The sequence below is a fragment of the Chiloscyllium plagiosum genome, unplaced genomic scaffold (assembly GCF_037043375.1).
Source record: "Chiloscyllium plagiosum isolate Xiang-an unplaced genomic scaffold, Cpla_swu_hap1 HiC_scaffold_31, whole genome shotgun sequence".
Lineage (NCBI taxonomy): Eukaryota > Metazoa > Chordata > Chondrichthyes > Orectolobiformes > Hemiscylliidae > Chiloscyllium > Chiloscyllium plagiosum.
In genome coordinates, this window is record NW_028270169.1 from 28382655 (window position 1) to 28398155 (window position 15501).

A 15501-nucleotide genomic window follows, 5' to 3' on the forward strand; every position below is an offset into this window, starting at 1 on the left:
ATGCAATCAAGCAGTGAAATACAAACTTGAATTCAAATGTCCTCCCTACTTGAGAATTAAGGCCACTATAGAAGTGTAGTTCTCCTTATTGTGAAGACAATGTATTAAATGGGAGCTACCTCTGATACAATTAAAAAGCAAGAGACAGACATCACTATTTTACAAAAATTACATGCAAGCAAACTTGCTGGTCTTTATATAATACATAATTATAGCTACAGTTGGGATTTTCTAATGTAATTTCATCAATTACATGCTAAAAGGTCAGTTCAGCAAATACCTCAGCAATTACGTCCCAGGGATTGCTAGTCATTTAAATGAAGTCACAGGATTACTTAGAAGGTTGCTTAAAATGCCCTGTTCCAAAGAATGAATTTATGACCATTATAAAAAAAAAGTCATCTTCACAGAACTGAAAAGTAAACATCTATTTACATCTACCTTAGAAGTAAGTTTGCAAACTATAATATACTATAAACTTCCATCTCACAATCCCAAACAGAAAAGCAAAATCAAACATCAGGTTTTGGGAAAACAGGAGTTGTAGTGGAGTGGGGTTGTAGCTGATTTCTGAGAAATCAGGTGGCGGTATTTGCTTGTCAAGAAAACAAAAAAGTTGTGAAGGAAAACCGAATAAACTTTCAGTAATAGTCAACATAAAAATGCAGATAAGCTAAGGAACTGTGACTGAGAGAGCTAAGAAAGACTGGAAACTAAAGACTGTGTTTAGAAGCAACAAAGGTGACATAAAAATACTGCCAGTGCTTCACTTTTAGTTCAACCAGAGCTGGCCATGCTGAGTACCACAGTGTTTATGAGTAGTGAGATAAAGCTATGCATCAGGACTGATGTGAGCTGAATGCATCCTTCTGCTGATCACTGTATCCCTGGAACTGGAATCAAGTAAAGCCAACATTGGAGGTGACTTAAGGGTCAAATATGCTGTCAGAAAAACAGTTGGACTCTTCCCGAGGAAGACAAAGATGTGAAGGATTTTTGTGGCTGCATGTGATGTCATGTGGGCTAAGAGAACTGTCAGTAAATTACTAAGGTCTATCTGTGTTGCAGCAGCTTTTTAAAAATGTAATGAAATATGGTTCTGTTGAATACACACAAGAAGCTGCCATCATCCAGGACAAAGCAGCCCACTTGATTGGCACTACATCCACAAGCATCCACTCCCTCCACCACCAATGCTCAGTGGCAGCAACATGTACTATCTACAAGATGCACAGCAAAAATTCACCAATGATCTTTGGGCAACACCTTCCAAATCCATGACCACTTCCATCTTGAAGGACAAGGGCAACAATACACCACCACCTTCAAGCTTCCTTTGAAGCCCCTTACCATCTTTACTTGGAAATATATCGCCGTTCCTTCATAGTAAAATTCCTAGAATTCCCTCCCTTATGGCATTGTGGGTCAATCCATAGCTGGTGGACTGCAGTGGTTCAAGAAGGCAGCTCACCACCACCTTCTCAAACTGTTTTTCTTCCAGCAACTAGGGACAGGTAATAAATGCTAGCCAGCCAGCAATGCTCATATCCCACAAATGAATTTTTAAAAATCCACCTGTTAATTCATGTTTTATTTACCTGTTAAAAGTTTGTATTTGGTTTATGTCAAAGCCCATTAAATCATGTTTAAATTATGATGATTATGATTTGATTGGTAAGGTAAAAGTGATTTTTAAAACGTAGAATCTTGTTCCTGTGTGTGTGTGTGTGTGTGTGTACACACACACCTCCCCAGGGCATTTGGGAAGTTCAATTCTCTTTTGTTATTTGTCTTCACAGGGAACATAACACAATTGTCATTAATATGTGAACAAACGCTGCAAGGATCAAGTGACTAATGAAAGGATGTGAATGCACCCTTTCCTGATTTTGTACATGTTGGTGTTCACACACACTAATTGTAGCAGAGCCCGCTAGCGACAGCAAGAATAACCGCAGCAGTTCCTTCTGCTCTTTAATCAAGGACAAGAAAGCAGACAGGATATTTCAAAAGCACTTTACAAATATCACAATTCATTTTTATTATATCTTGAGATGTCTGGATGATTTCAAAACTGATCCCAGTTATATTGTATTGCCTTTGAGATATCTTCAAATGGTTCATTTCCTGCTCCAACAGAAACTCCTTAAATATTTTCATGCACTTTAAAATAACATTCTGCTGCACAGTGTGGGTGCAAGTGCTATCTGGAGTTGGATGAGAACTGATCGGAAAACTCCATTGCAAGCATCACAAAATGAATTCAAAAGACCTTCAATTTCTTTTGAATTGGTTCAAATTTAATTTTAAATATTTCCAATTGTATTTCTGTGTTATTGGCAACTGAATATGAAGTTTTTAAAAAAGAATTTGGCAAATGTATAAAGGTGAACTCAATTTACATTTCACAGCATTCTACATACGGCTGCACACTGTACAGCAAAGAATCAGGCCATTTAGCCGAAATAGTCTGTGTTGATGTTAGTACTGTACACAGATCTACACCCATTCAAAGTTCATCTATAAAGAAAAGGGCTTATGAAGATCAAATTACCATGACTTTAACATTTAACTAATAAAAATTCATATGTATTATTGAATAATATCAGTATATAGATGACAAATTATATATGTTTGCCATGTTGAGCAGTGATAGATCTTTTAACGCCTCCATACAGTACCATCACCCTATTAGACTTTGACTGATCTGTACTACAACCCCACAGTATCTCTATATTCCTCTGAAAATCTATCAATTTCAGGCTTATGGATTTCAATTGCCCCAGTATTCATAGCAGTTTGGGAGAATGTATTTGAATATAGTTCTGTGAAAAGTATTCCTGTCCGCCCCAGCAATTGTTAATTTTGCTAATTTTAAAACCTTGATTCCCAATTCTGGATTTTTTTTCATTAGAGGAATTGGTTTCTGTGTCTACTCTCTTAAATCCCTTTTAAACCCCTCAATTATATCACTGCTAAACTGTCTGAACTCCATGGAAGGCAAATTAAATTCAAGCAACCTTTCTATCTAATTCAAACCTTTAAGCCCCAATATTAATAATGGTGACTTTTGATAAAAGGCCAACATCCCATTGCTAAGGTACAATGCCCAAAATGAATGCAATTCCCTGGATGGCATCTGCTCATCTGATACATCACCTCCACATTTTTGTATTCCAACCTCCTTGAGGTAAGGTCTGTTGGGTTGCTTTGTACCTGTGAACTAAATTTTAATGACTCACACTGGCACAAAGCCAAACAAGATACCTTCATAGCAGCCAGAATGTAACCCAAGTTCATTTCAAACCACAAAAGGTCAACTGTGAAGGGTTTAAAATAACTTGACTCATAAAAGAGCACATGCAATATATAATACCTTACAACCATCTTCACTGGATAAACACCAACACTGAGCTTCTTTCCATCTGGAATGGTGTATAGGATTCTGCCACTGTTACTGGTGATCTCAGTGTCAAAGTACGCCCACCTCCCTGAGGGTGGCTGCGTCATAAGGAGAATGTCAACCTGCAACAGCACGGTAAACAGCAGAGTGTAAAAGTGCCACCTTGGGAGTAGAATTCATTCGCTGTTATGAAAGAAATAAAAATGATCAATCTTTGCTGTTTGTATCACTGACATGTCTCCCCAAGGATGGGAGCAGCTTCATATCATGGCTGACAGGAGACATTGAGCATCTTTTGATGGCCACAGTATTGAACAGAGGAAGTCTGAAATAATAAATCCACTATCTAAAATAACACAGCTCCCCTGTGAAACACTGCATCAACATCTATACAGCTTTTTGCCAAGTCTAAAAGTCATTGTCAGGGTTCTCCAATTTAAAAAAGAAATAATTAGAATATCTAAAACTCACTGGCTGCAGCATCAACAGCCCTGAGAAGAATATAACATTGGTTATGTGTAACGACTTCATAAACACACTCTTTTTGATTATATTTTTGATCTTGCTTCATTCACGCTACAGCAATTCTTCATTCAAGGTGGCAGTTCTGAATTACAGACAGCAATATGTTCCTGAGTTCACTCGAGTTGCAAACTAGTCAAGGTTTACTTCATGGTTAATGATGCAGCCTTCCAGTGGGTGCTATAAATAACACTGTTTCCCATTCAGTATCCTCTACTGCACACTCTTCAGAGAATTAAGTCACTCCACTGTCACTGCAGAACAATATATATTAAAAAAAAGTTTAATGTTAAGTTTTAAGAACATCTGAACTAGATTCAACAGTTGGCCATTCAGCCCCTCAAGTCTGCTCTGTCATTTTATAAGATTATGACTGATCTAATTGTTGCTTCAACATTGCCTATCCACCTGACCTTGTGACTCTCTTTTCAATGAAGATCCTTAAAAATATTAAGTGACCCAATCTACTCTCTGGAAATGACAAGTGGACACATTAGCCCACCCTGTCAGGGAAAAACCTCTCCTCCTCTCCGTCTAAATGGAAGACTCATTAGTTTTAACCTGGTCCTCCTAGTTCTACTTTCTTCCCAAAATCCTTTCACTTTCCACCCTATCAACTGTCCTCACAATCTTATATGTTTCAATAAGATTACCTCTCAGACTTCTAAAATCCAGTGGACAGTGACTCAACTTGCCCAAACTTTCCTGATAAAATAACCCTTTCATTCCAGAAACCAGTCAAGTGAACTTCCTCTGAACTACTTCCAATACAAGTATATCCTTTATCGAGAGCGTGGTGCTGGAAAAACACAGCAGGTCAAGCAGCATCCGGGGAGCAGGAGCTAATGCCTGAAACATCGATTTTCCTGCTCCTCGAATGCTGCCTGACCTGCTGTGCTTTTCCAGCATCTGATCTCCAGCATCTGCAGTCCTCAATTTCTCCCAATGATATCCTTTATAAAGTTAAAAATCACTCAACATCAGGGTATAGTCCAACAGGTTTATTTGGAAGTATAAGCTTTCGGAGCACTGCTCCTTCATCAGGTGGGAGTGCTGCTCTTTCGTCTGCTACATGAAGGAGCAGCACTCTGAAAGCTAGCACTGTCAAATAAACCTGCTGGCCTATAACCTGGTGTTGTGTGATTTTTAACTTTGTCTACCCCAGTCCAACACTGGCACCTCCACATCATCCTTTATGAAGTAATGGGAACAAAATTGTATTAAGTATTCTAAATATGGTCTAAGCAACACCCTGATAACTGCAGCCAAACTTTCCTACTTGTATATTCTATTCCTCTTGCAATAAATGACATTTTATTTGCCTTCCTAAGCACTTACTATATTTGCCCAGTTATGTTTTGTGATTCATATACCCAATGCCCAGACTCCTCTGTAACTCAGCATCCCGCAATCTCTCTCCATTTAAATAATGCCCTGCTTTTCTATTTTTCCAGCCAAAGTGGAGAAGTTCACATGTTCCTGCATCATACTTCACTTGGTAATTTTTGCTCACTTACTTAACCTATTGATATCCCTTTGCAGACTCCCTATGAGCTTTTCATAACTTGTTTCCTGATTTATCCTGCATTATCAACAGTTTAACAACCATACATTTGGCCCCTTCACCCAAGTCATTGATATTGATTGTAAATACCTGTAGTTGAGGCTCCTGGTATTGTATTTTTTAATTTCCTTTTACTTTGAATGACTGTCTAATTTTTACTTCATAGTTAGACATTATATGCAGTATCTGTGATGATAACCTGCCTTATGTAACACATTCCTCAACAGTAATTGTCACTTAAAGAATTAATTCCCCCCCTCCTATGGATACCCATTATGATGAATGCAACCATTAGCTATTTTGACTGTGTTTATAATGTGACTGCCCACATGTATTCTGTCATAGCTCATTCATCAATGCAGTATTTCAGAACGGTTTGGAGAATCTGAGGGGCCCGATCTATACAATTGAAATCTAGCAGGATACAGGATCAACTGAAAACGCCAGAAATTCAAGACTCACTATTCTAATTAATACTGAAATTGTCTTTGCTTTTATAAAGTCGGGGCCTGCAAATGGATGCTGCTGTGATCTGTTTCTCCGCACAGTTACTCAGTTACCCATGGAGGGTGCGACTTTCAGCTCGCCTGCACAACTATCTGCTCAATGAAAATGCTGAGAAATATCAGCTATTTCACTAGTTTCTGTGGAGACTAAAATGGAGCAGGTTCAATACGGATCCATGGTTTGATAATAATCTTCTGGTAGAGCAGAACTAGATTTCCAGAATAATAACAAGATATTATTTCAGCCTTTAAAACAAAAAGAGCAAGGAAAAATGATTTTTTAAAAGAGCATTAGGTTACACGCAGTCAACTTACAGATTATTACATTTGTTTCTAAATTGGAAACAGTAGCTTTTCATTTTCTCTCACAAAAACTGTGCAAGTTACTGGCAGTTACTATTTCGGCAGTGTTGCGGATGCTTTGGACTGGATATAATTGTAGTATATTCTGAATTGAAGTTGAATACACCAGAGGGTACTCACTTTTAGTACAGACATGTTGCGTGTTTCATGTATTATAGGGATATTGCACAACTTACCACCATTAAAATAAAAGCGTTACTTCCATTTCCCTCAGTACAAAAGTTTGAACTGTGTTATGTATAAGATGAGCAGAAAAGACTGAGTTTGAACATGCACCAATAGACAGTCAAGGTTCAACACAGCAACTGCTTGGGAGGAGGTGGAGTACAAAACCCAGATTACTGAGAGAACAGAAATGTGAAGAAACATTGCTACAGGCCTTTGTTACTGTCGGTGACTATTAACATTCAGATTCATTTTTTTAAAGCATGCCTATTTTATGTTCTAACTCTGTAGTAAGATTGGTCAGCAAATAACAGATTTAGAAAACAATTATTTCAGGAATTTGACGACTTGATTGCTACTACTGCATTTTACATTAGATTTTCATTTCACTCACCTGTAATAAATATACTGTGCATTTATCAGGTAATAGAGTCATAGAGATGTACAGCATGGAAACAGACCCTTCAGTCCATGCCATCCAGATATCCCAACACAATCTAGTCACACCTGCCAGCACCTGGCCCATATCTCTCCAATCCCTTCCTATTCATATACCTATCCAAATGCCTCTTAAATGTTGCAATTGTACCAGCCTCCACCACTTCCTCTGGCAGCTCATTCCATACATATACCACCCTCTGCGTGAAAACGTTGCCCTGTAGGTCTCTTTTATATCTTTCCCCTCTCACCCTAAACCTATGCCCTCTAGTTCACCCAGGGGAAAAGTATTTGTCTATTTATCCTATCCATGCCCCTCATAACTTTGTAAACCTCTACACGGTCACCCCTCAACCTCCGACACTCCAGGGTAAACAGCCCCAGCCTGTTCAGCCTCCCCTGTAGCTCAGATCCTCCAACCCTGGCAACATCCTTGTAAATCTTTTCTGAACCCTTTCAAGTTTCACAACATCTTTCCGAAAGGAAGGAGACCAGAATTGCACGCCATATTCCAACACTGGCCTAACCAATGTCCTGTACAGCCGCAACATGACCTCCCAACTCCTGTACTCAATACTCTGACCAATAAAGGAAAGCATACCAAACGCCGCCTTCACTATCCTATCTACCTGTGACTCCACTTTCAAGGAGCTATGAACCTGCACTCCAAGGTCTCTTTGTTCAGTGGCACTCCCTAGGACCTTACCATTAAGTGCATAAGTCCTGCTAAGATTTGCTTTCCCAAAATGCAGCACCTCGCATTTATCTGAATTAAACTCCATCTGCCACTTCTCAGTCCATTGGCCCACCTGGTCCAGATCCTGTCCTCTTCGCTGTCCACTACACCTCCAATTTTGGTGTCATCTGCAAACTTACTAACTGTACCTCTTATGTTCGCATCCAAATCATTTATGTAAATGACAAAAAGTAGAGGGGCCAGCACCGATCCTTGTGGCACTCCACTGGTCACAGGCCTCCAGTCTGAAAAACAACCCTCCACCACCACCCTCTGTCTTCTACCATTGAGCCAGTTCTGTATCCAAATGGCTAGTTCTCCCTGTATTCCATGAGATCTAATCTTGCTAATCAGTCTCCCATGGGGAACCTTGTCAAACGCCTTATTGAAGTCCATATAGATCACATCTACTGCTCTGCCCTCATCAATCTTCTTTGTTACTTCTTCAAAAAACTCAATCAAGTTTGTGAGACATGATTTCCCACGCACAAAGCCATGTTGACTATCCCGAATCAGTCCTTGCCTTTCCAAATACATGTACATCCTGTCCCTCAGGATTCCCTCCAACAACTTGCCCATCACCGAGGTCAAGCTCACTGGTCTATAATTCCCTGGCTTGTCTTTACCGCCCTTCTTAAACAGTGGCACCACGTTTGCCAACCTCCAGTCTTCTAGCACATCACCTGTGACTATTGATGATACAAATATCTCAGCAAGAGGCCCAGCAATCACTTCTCTAGCTTCCCACAGAGTTCTCGGGTATACCTGATCAGGTCCTGGGGATTTATCCACTTTTAATCATTTCAAGACATCCAGCACTTCCTCCTCTGTAATCTGGACATTTTGCAAGATGTCACCATCTATTTCCCTACAGTCTATATCTTCCATACCCTGTTCCACAGTAAATACTGATGCAAAATATTCATTTAGTATCTCCCCCATTTTGTGTGGCTCCACACAAAGGCCACCTTGTTGATCTTTGAGGGGCCCTATTCTCTCCCTAGTTACCCTTTTGTCCTTAAAATATTTGTAAAAACCCTTTGGATCCTCCTTAATTCTATTTGCCACAGCTATCTCATGTCCCCGTTTTGCCCTCCTGATTTCCCTCGTAAGTATATTCCTACTTTCTTTATACTCTTCTAAGGATTCACTCGATCTATCCTGTCTATACGTGACTTGTGCTCCCTTCTTTTTCTTAACCAAACCCTCAATTTCTTTAGTCATCCAGCATTCCCTATAACTACCAGACTTCCCTTTCACCCTGACAAGAATATACTTTCTCTGGATTCTTGTTATCTCATTTCTGAAGGCTTCCCATTTGCCAGCCGTCCCTTTACCTGCGAACGTCTGCCTCCAATCAACTTTTGAAATTTCTTGCCTAATACCATCAAAATTGGCCTTTCTCCAGTTTAGAACTTCAACTTTTAGATCTGGTCTATCCTTTTCCATCACTATTTTAAAACAAATAGAATTATGGTCGCTGGCACCAAAGTGCTCCCCCACTGACACCTCAGTCACCTGCCCTGCCTTATTTCCCAAGAGTAGGTCAAGTTTTGCACCTTCTCAAGTAGGTACATCCACATACTGAATTGGAAAATTGTCTTGTATGCACTTAAGAAATTCCTCTCCATCTAAACCTTTAATACTATGGCAGTCCCAGTCGATGTTTGGAAAGTTAAAATCCCCTACCATTCTTACAGATAGCTGAGATCTCCTTACAAGTTTGTTTTTGTTTGGAGTTTGCTAATTTTAATAACATTGAAAAAATGAAGAATCATTGATTTGTCTTAAACTGTATATTATCATCAATCAACAGGTACCTTGTTATATAAAAAATTCAATATATCCCCAATAATGTTTGGTCTCTCAGATCTGCAAATGTTACAGCCCTTTGGTGCCTGTAGGAGTGCATGAACTCTTGCACTTTATTTACTACACTCTTGCTAAAATGATAATAGTAAGTTAGTGGTTGTTTGATTTATCTGATGAGTAGGAGTTCTAACATCAAATCTATCTGGGCTGCACACTAGCAGTGCCCTTGGTACTGAAAGGACATATGCCATTCAAATGCTCCTTTGTCAGCCTTGAATCTGTCGCTAGGTTCCTCTCTTTCAGTTAAAAGGTTATGGGTTTAAGTTGCATCCAGATCCTGATCATAGAGATCAAGGCTGATACTGCAGTACCGAGTGATGGACACCAGAGGTTAAAACATAAATGCTTTTCTGGTCAGAGTTACATTTCAATTCGCACGCATATGACTCCATCCCACTGATTACACCTTCTTTTGGAATGCTCTAACTGCATTGAGGGTCTACCTACAGCAAATGGATTACAGCAATTCGGAAAGACAGCTCATCACCACCTTCTCAAAGGTAACTGGGGATGGACAATAAATGCTGGCCAGCCAGCAACACCCTGGTCTACTATGTAAATTGGAAAGTAGATACACATGCACTAAAGTTCTCACCCAATTATCATCATCTGTTTTCTAGTTCTACTTGTGCTCAATGTCCCCTCCCAGACCTTACTAGATAATAACACTGAGGGAGGCTGCACTGTCACAGATGCTGCTTTTCGGATGAGATGGTCAACCAAAGTCCTGGCTGCAATTTCAAATATCTATAAAAGATTTCCTAGAAGTAGTACAAAGTGGAATAGGGCAATTATCTCTGGGCATTTTTTCAACTTGCTCATACTGACATCCCTGTCCTCAGAGTGGGTTCCAAGATATCCAATATAAGAGCATGAGATGGCACCTTGTCTTTTGATTCGACATTTTACAGTCTGCTGGTTTCACAAGTGGTCTCATTACGTAGTTTCCTTTTTCTCTGGGTTTTACTAGTTTTTAAAATGGGGTGTAGGTGAGGCCAGTATTTGTTGCCTCTGCCTAATTTCCTGTCAGCAGAGTGCTTGATAGTCTATTTCAGAAGGTAGTTAAACAACAGTCACATTGCTGTGGATCTGGAGCCAGACCAGAGAAGGGTGGCAGATTTCCTTCTGTGATCAGTGCATCAGATGGGTTTTTACAACAATCACAGATCATGGAGATCAGCTTTCATTCCAGATTATTGACAGAATTCAAATTTGGCAGCATCAGCTGCTGTGCTGGAAATTGAACCTGTGTTCCAAAGCATTAGTCTGAGCCTCTGGATCACCAGACCAGTCACATCACCACAACACTGCCATCTCTTATTTTTATCTCTATTCTGGTTTCAAACAGAAGTTGATCATTATTCTCCCTATCACACCTCCCCTCAATACAGTTTTTCTTTTAAGTGTTGCACTACCAGACCCTCTGATCATCCACCATCAACTTTTTCATCATTTAATCTCTCTTGTCTTCTATCTAATCACAGACTTCCCTTTTGTGTTTCTTTTCTATCTCCTCTTACTCCACCTCTCCCATTACCTTTCTTGCATTAAATGTATTAAATTTGTAACTTTTCCCACTTCTGATGAAAGATCATGGATATGAAACAGTCCCTGAACGACATGATTGGGCTTTTAGCACATGTGCTCTGCAGTGATCAGTGGACTGATTCTCAAAAACCAATTTGTAAAACAGCTGAAGAAAGTACTGGGAAAGGCGACATGAAACCAGATGAAGTGGGTGGTGACGGCAGTAAAGTAAATGGGATTAATTTTTGATTGTTAAATATGCCTCAACTGGTAACCAGGAAATGGGAATTGGGGAACAGTGCAGCCTCAGACTGAAGGAAACGACCCTTCAGAAATGAGCTGAGGAGGAATTTCTTCAGCCAAAGATTGGTTAATCTGTGTAACTCATTGCCACAGAGAGCTGTGAAAGCCAAGTCATTGAGTGTATTTAAGATAGAGATAGTTAGATCCTTGATTAGTAAGGGGATCAAGGGTTATGGAGAGAAGGCAAGAGAATGAGGGTGAGAAACATATCGGCCATGATTGAATGGTGGAACAGATTCAATTGGCTGAATGGCCTAATTCTGCTCCTGTATCTATGGTCTTATCTTATAGTCAGTTACTGAATCTGAAAGATCTAAAACATGGTGGAGCATGGTGAAGGCTCCATTAATGTCTCGGTTGTCAGATGAGCTGTTATCTTCCATGATTTCTGACTGCATCCACTGGGAAAACTACATAAACACACAGAAAACCAAAAAGAAGATTGTGCAGACAGGATTACATAAGATCAGATAAAAAGAGACCTTTTTGGCCAAATGGGCCAGCACAGCTGACTGTTTCAAATGGTCAATTGATATACTGGAGAACGTTATGCCTACTGTCCGCAGGATGCTCCCTTATTCCCTAGGTGTCACCTCAAAGAAACACTCCCTAACAGAGATTAATGATTTGTAATTTGATTCCAGTTGTCACTATAATGAGTACATTCACACATACAGAGTTTTTAATCAATAATGCTGCATTAGAATTTGTAAGTTCTCATGAGGAGATTTCTCAGAAAAGTTGTTTTGGTCATTGTCAGGATAACACCAGATATCTTTCATCAAAGCTGTTTTCTTTTTGAAATAATTGTCCAATTTTAATATGAAACCTGCTTTTTGCAACCTCTATTCCAACACATTGTGCTCTGTTCTGTCTGAATTCACTGCCTTCCAATCCTCCTCCGTGTAAACACCTCAACACATAGTCACAAGCACTTTGGTACCTCATAGAGCTTTCCTAATCCGATTGGGTTACAATGTTCGGCTAATTCTGAATTGCATCAAGTTTTATGGAGGATGTTTTGCTGAGAAGCTAAGTGCCTTTTCTTGCCTAATCATAACAAACTTCCCTCATTAATTACTATGCCCCTTGGCATCTCTCACAACCAAATTCTGCCCCATCTTACCGTACACTGGAACAGCTCATCACTCACTGGACAACCCTGAATTCATTTGCATCCATTCTAACTTTGAAAGCCCTGGCTACGCCCTGCCAGTTCTTAGCTGCCCTGCACAAGTTGCAGCCATTTGCTCTGGACATGGTAAACAGGGGGAAATCGGTGTTCTGCTTTGCAGGCAAATCTTGGAGATGCTACTGAACATGGTGATGCACACACATGATCTCCTTTTCCCTAGGATCATCAGTAGAGGTCTTAACACAAGATATGCCAGCCCGGTCTAAGATTGCCACAAGTTTAAAGCAGTGTAGGCTGTGTGGAGGAATACCTACCACAAGAGGAAGAAATTCAATGTCCTCCCCCACTGCATTAGTGTTAATGCCACCATCTACTCTCCACTACCTCACACTCACTCTATCGCAGCTACTTTTTCCACCTCCCATGAAGGCTCATGCTCTACCACTTTCACTTCTGCCTGAAACATCCTCCCTCATTCACTCTTGCCAATATCACTAACACTGGAAGCCCTCAATGCTGTTTTCTCAATCATTATGACACCTCCCCTCCCTCGCACCAACAGTAATAACTGTGACACCCACTTTCACCTTCTGCATCTACATAGGCTTGGAATGACTGTGCATTATAGCAGAAAGTGAAGAGCCTAGAGATGCAGCCTGTCTATGAACTGGGTGTGTATCTCGAGCGCACAATGTCCTTGCTGCACATCCTGCTAGTGGATCAGAGATGTGCCATGAAGATTCTTAGATGCTGACACATGTTGGATACCAATGTTCATGGATGTGGAGTGCATGTAGCCAGTGCCCGTGTAGTGTGCCTTGAGATGTTGGTGTCTGATTTCCAACACAGAGATCATTTTGGAGCAAGTGGTGAGCTGAATTTACCAAGTTCTTTCTCTGGTTTCCTTGTTAAAGTTTTCCAGACATTTAAGTTGTTCAGTGAACTAAGTAATGTAAGCATCTCAACATTAATGTGGCATTAACAAAGCATTTAACAAGTGTAAATCTCCATAGATTGGCCTCTCTGTCTTTGCCTAGCAAGAATCTCGTGGCACATCTCTGATCCAATTGCAGGATCTGCAGCAAGGACATTGTGCACTCGGGATACACACCCAGTTCATAGACAGGCTACATCTCTAGACTCTTCACTCTCTGCTGTAATGCACAGTCATTCCAAACCTATTTAGATGCACATGGAATCCCTGCCTTGCACTGTCTTAGTTTGCCTTTTCACATCTGTGAAAAGCAGAAAAGATGGCATTGGTTGCTCCTGACCATGAGATTCTGCTAAACATTTCACCATAGCCCACGTTACTCAGACCCTTATAACATTCCTCCTATTGTATGAACTATGCATACAGTCTTCTTTCCACAAGCATCCTTCCTCGCCTCCTTCCATTCCCCCAATTATAACTCCTGCTTTGCTCATCGCTAAAAACAAATCTCCGAAATCACTTACAACTGCACTTTCAAAATCTCCATAATAAACTTGAACCCGTTTATAACATTCTGCAGCTACCCATTTGCTCAACTGCATCTTCACCTCTATCATTGATGCCCTCACTCCAGTAAGAACATTATTCCTGATACAGTCCTCATCTCTGCAACTTTAAATCTAAAGGAGATAGACGGAAAGGTATATGATGGACTATTGGTTTAGTATCAAACAACAGATTCAACACCATGGGCTCCTACTCTCATCTGCTAAAACTACATACTGTCCCAGGATCAATGAAAAGATAAAACTAGGTTTCTTATCCCTTCTTCAATCTTCTGAAACCAGTTTTCATTGTCCCCTCCGTTCATATTTTAACAACATGGATTCATGGTCTTCTTTCTCAATAAGACCAAGACCAATCAATCAGCTGCCTCTGCTAGATTACTCCCTTTCTCTGTGCCACCTAGTGTAACTGGCTTTAGTTTCCCACTGCTCTGGCCCTGAATTTGCCTCATTCTCTTTTTCCTCCTTTTTGCCCTGCACGGTATGTCTGACCTCACCTCGTTCACGAAACCATCCTCTGCTTCTGTTCTGGCTAAAACTTAAATCAGAATTTATTTACAAGTATGACTATAACACAACATACCACACTGGAATAATTTAGTGTACTTCGTACTTTTACAGTTTTCATTTATTTTTCACAAGCACTTTTTTTTTATTTCTGAAGAGATTGTTTTTATTTGTCAAGAAGGCAGGATTGATGTCTCGGCAGCAATTGTATGAGAACATTTTCTACTTAGTGTAACCTACATCTTTATACCTTTTCTCCAGTCAGGGTGACCATGTCTAGAGGACCATACATGAATCTTCCCATCAATATCTGAGGGCTACCTTCTGCTGTGATAACATCGTTGGCTCGGTGGTTGGCCGTCACATTCTGAGAAAAAAGAATTTTATAGTATTACTAATCATTATTCATTCAAAGAACTTCAGACAATATTTTCTCAATATTTGCTAATCAATCACAAGTCCCTTTTTGATTTAGTTTTCCCCTTCCCATGTAACTTCGTTCAACCAACTTGCTCTCCCACCCTAAAGATACTGTCTTATATTCCAAGAAGATTCCAGTTGCAGAGCCCTTAACCGATTAGTAAAATGTCCAGGATGTTGTTATTTAGAAGTGGGTCTATCTGAGTATGTTCAGACCAATGAACCAACGGCATTCATCATAGTTTAATTCAGGTCTATTTTAACTGGGTAACCACATAGAGGCATAAGTAATACAGCACAGAAAGAGATCCTCTGGTCCAACCAGTCCATGACAACCATAATCCCAAACTACATGTGTCCCACCTTTCTGCACCTGGCCCATATCCCTCCAAACATGACCTATTCATGGATTTATCTAAATGTCTTTTAAACATTTTATGTGTAGCTGCATCCACCAATTTCTCTGGAAGTTCATTTCACCACATGAACCACTCTGTGCCCCTCATCTCTTCTTTAAATCTTTCTCCTCACACCTTAAAA

At 40.1% G+C, this 15501-nt stretch overlaps 1 protein-coding gene across 2 annotated transcripts in view; it reads right to left on the bottom strand.

Annotated features, from left to right (window-relative positions):
• LOC122564039 (membrane-associated phosphatidylinositol transfer protein 3) overlaps nt 1-15501 on the bottom strand; it is a 440972-nt gene that overhangs the window by 16176 nt on the left and 409295 nt on the right. For both annotated transcript variants that reach the window (XM_087977378.1, XM_043718505.2), the window contains 2 exons: nt 14792-14908; nt 3377-3525 (listed from right to left, as the gene is read on the bottom strand). In XM_087977378.1, the coding sequence (XP_087833504.1) occupies nt 3377-3525; nt 14792-14908 (266 nt within the window). The remainder of the gene's footprint in view (nt 1-3376; nt 3526-14791; nt 14909-15501) is intronic.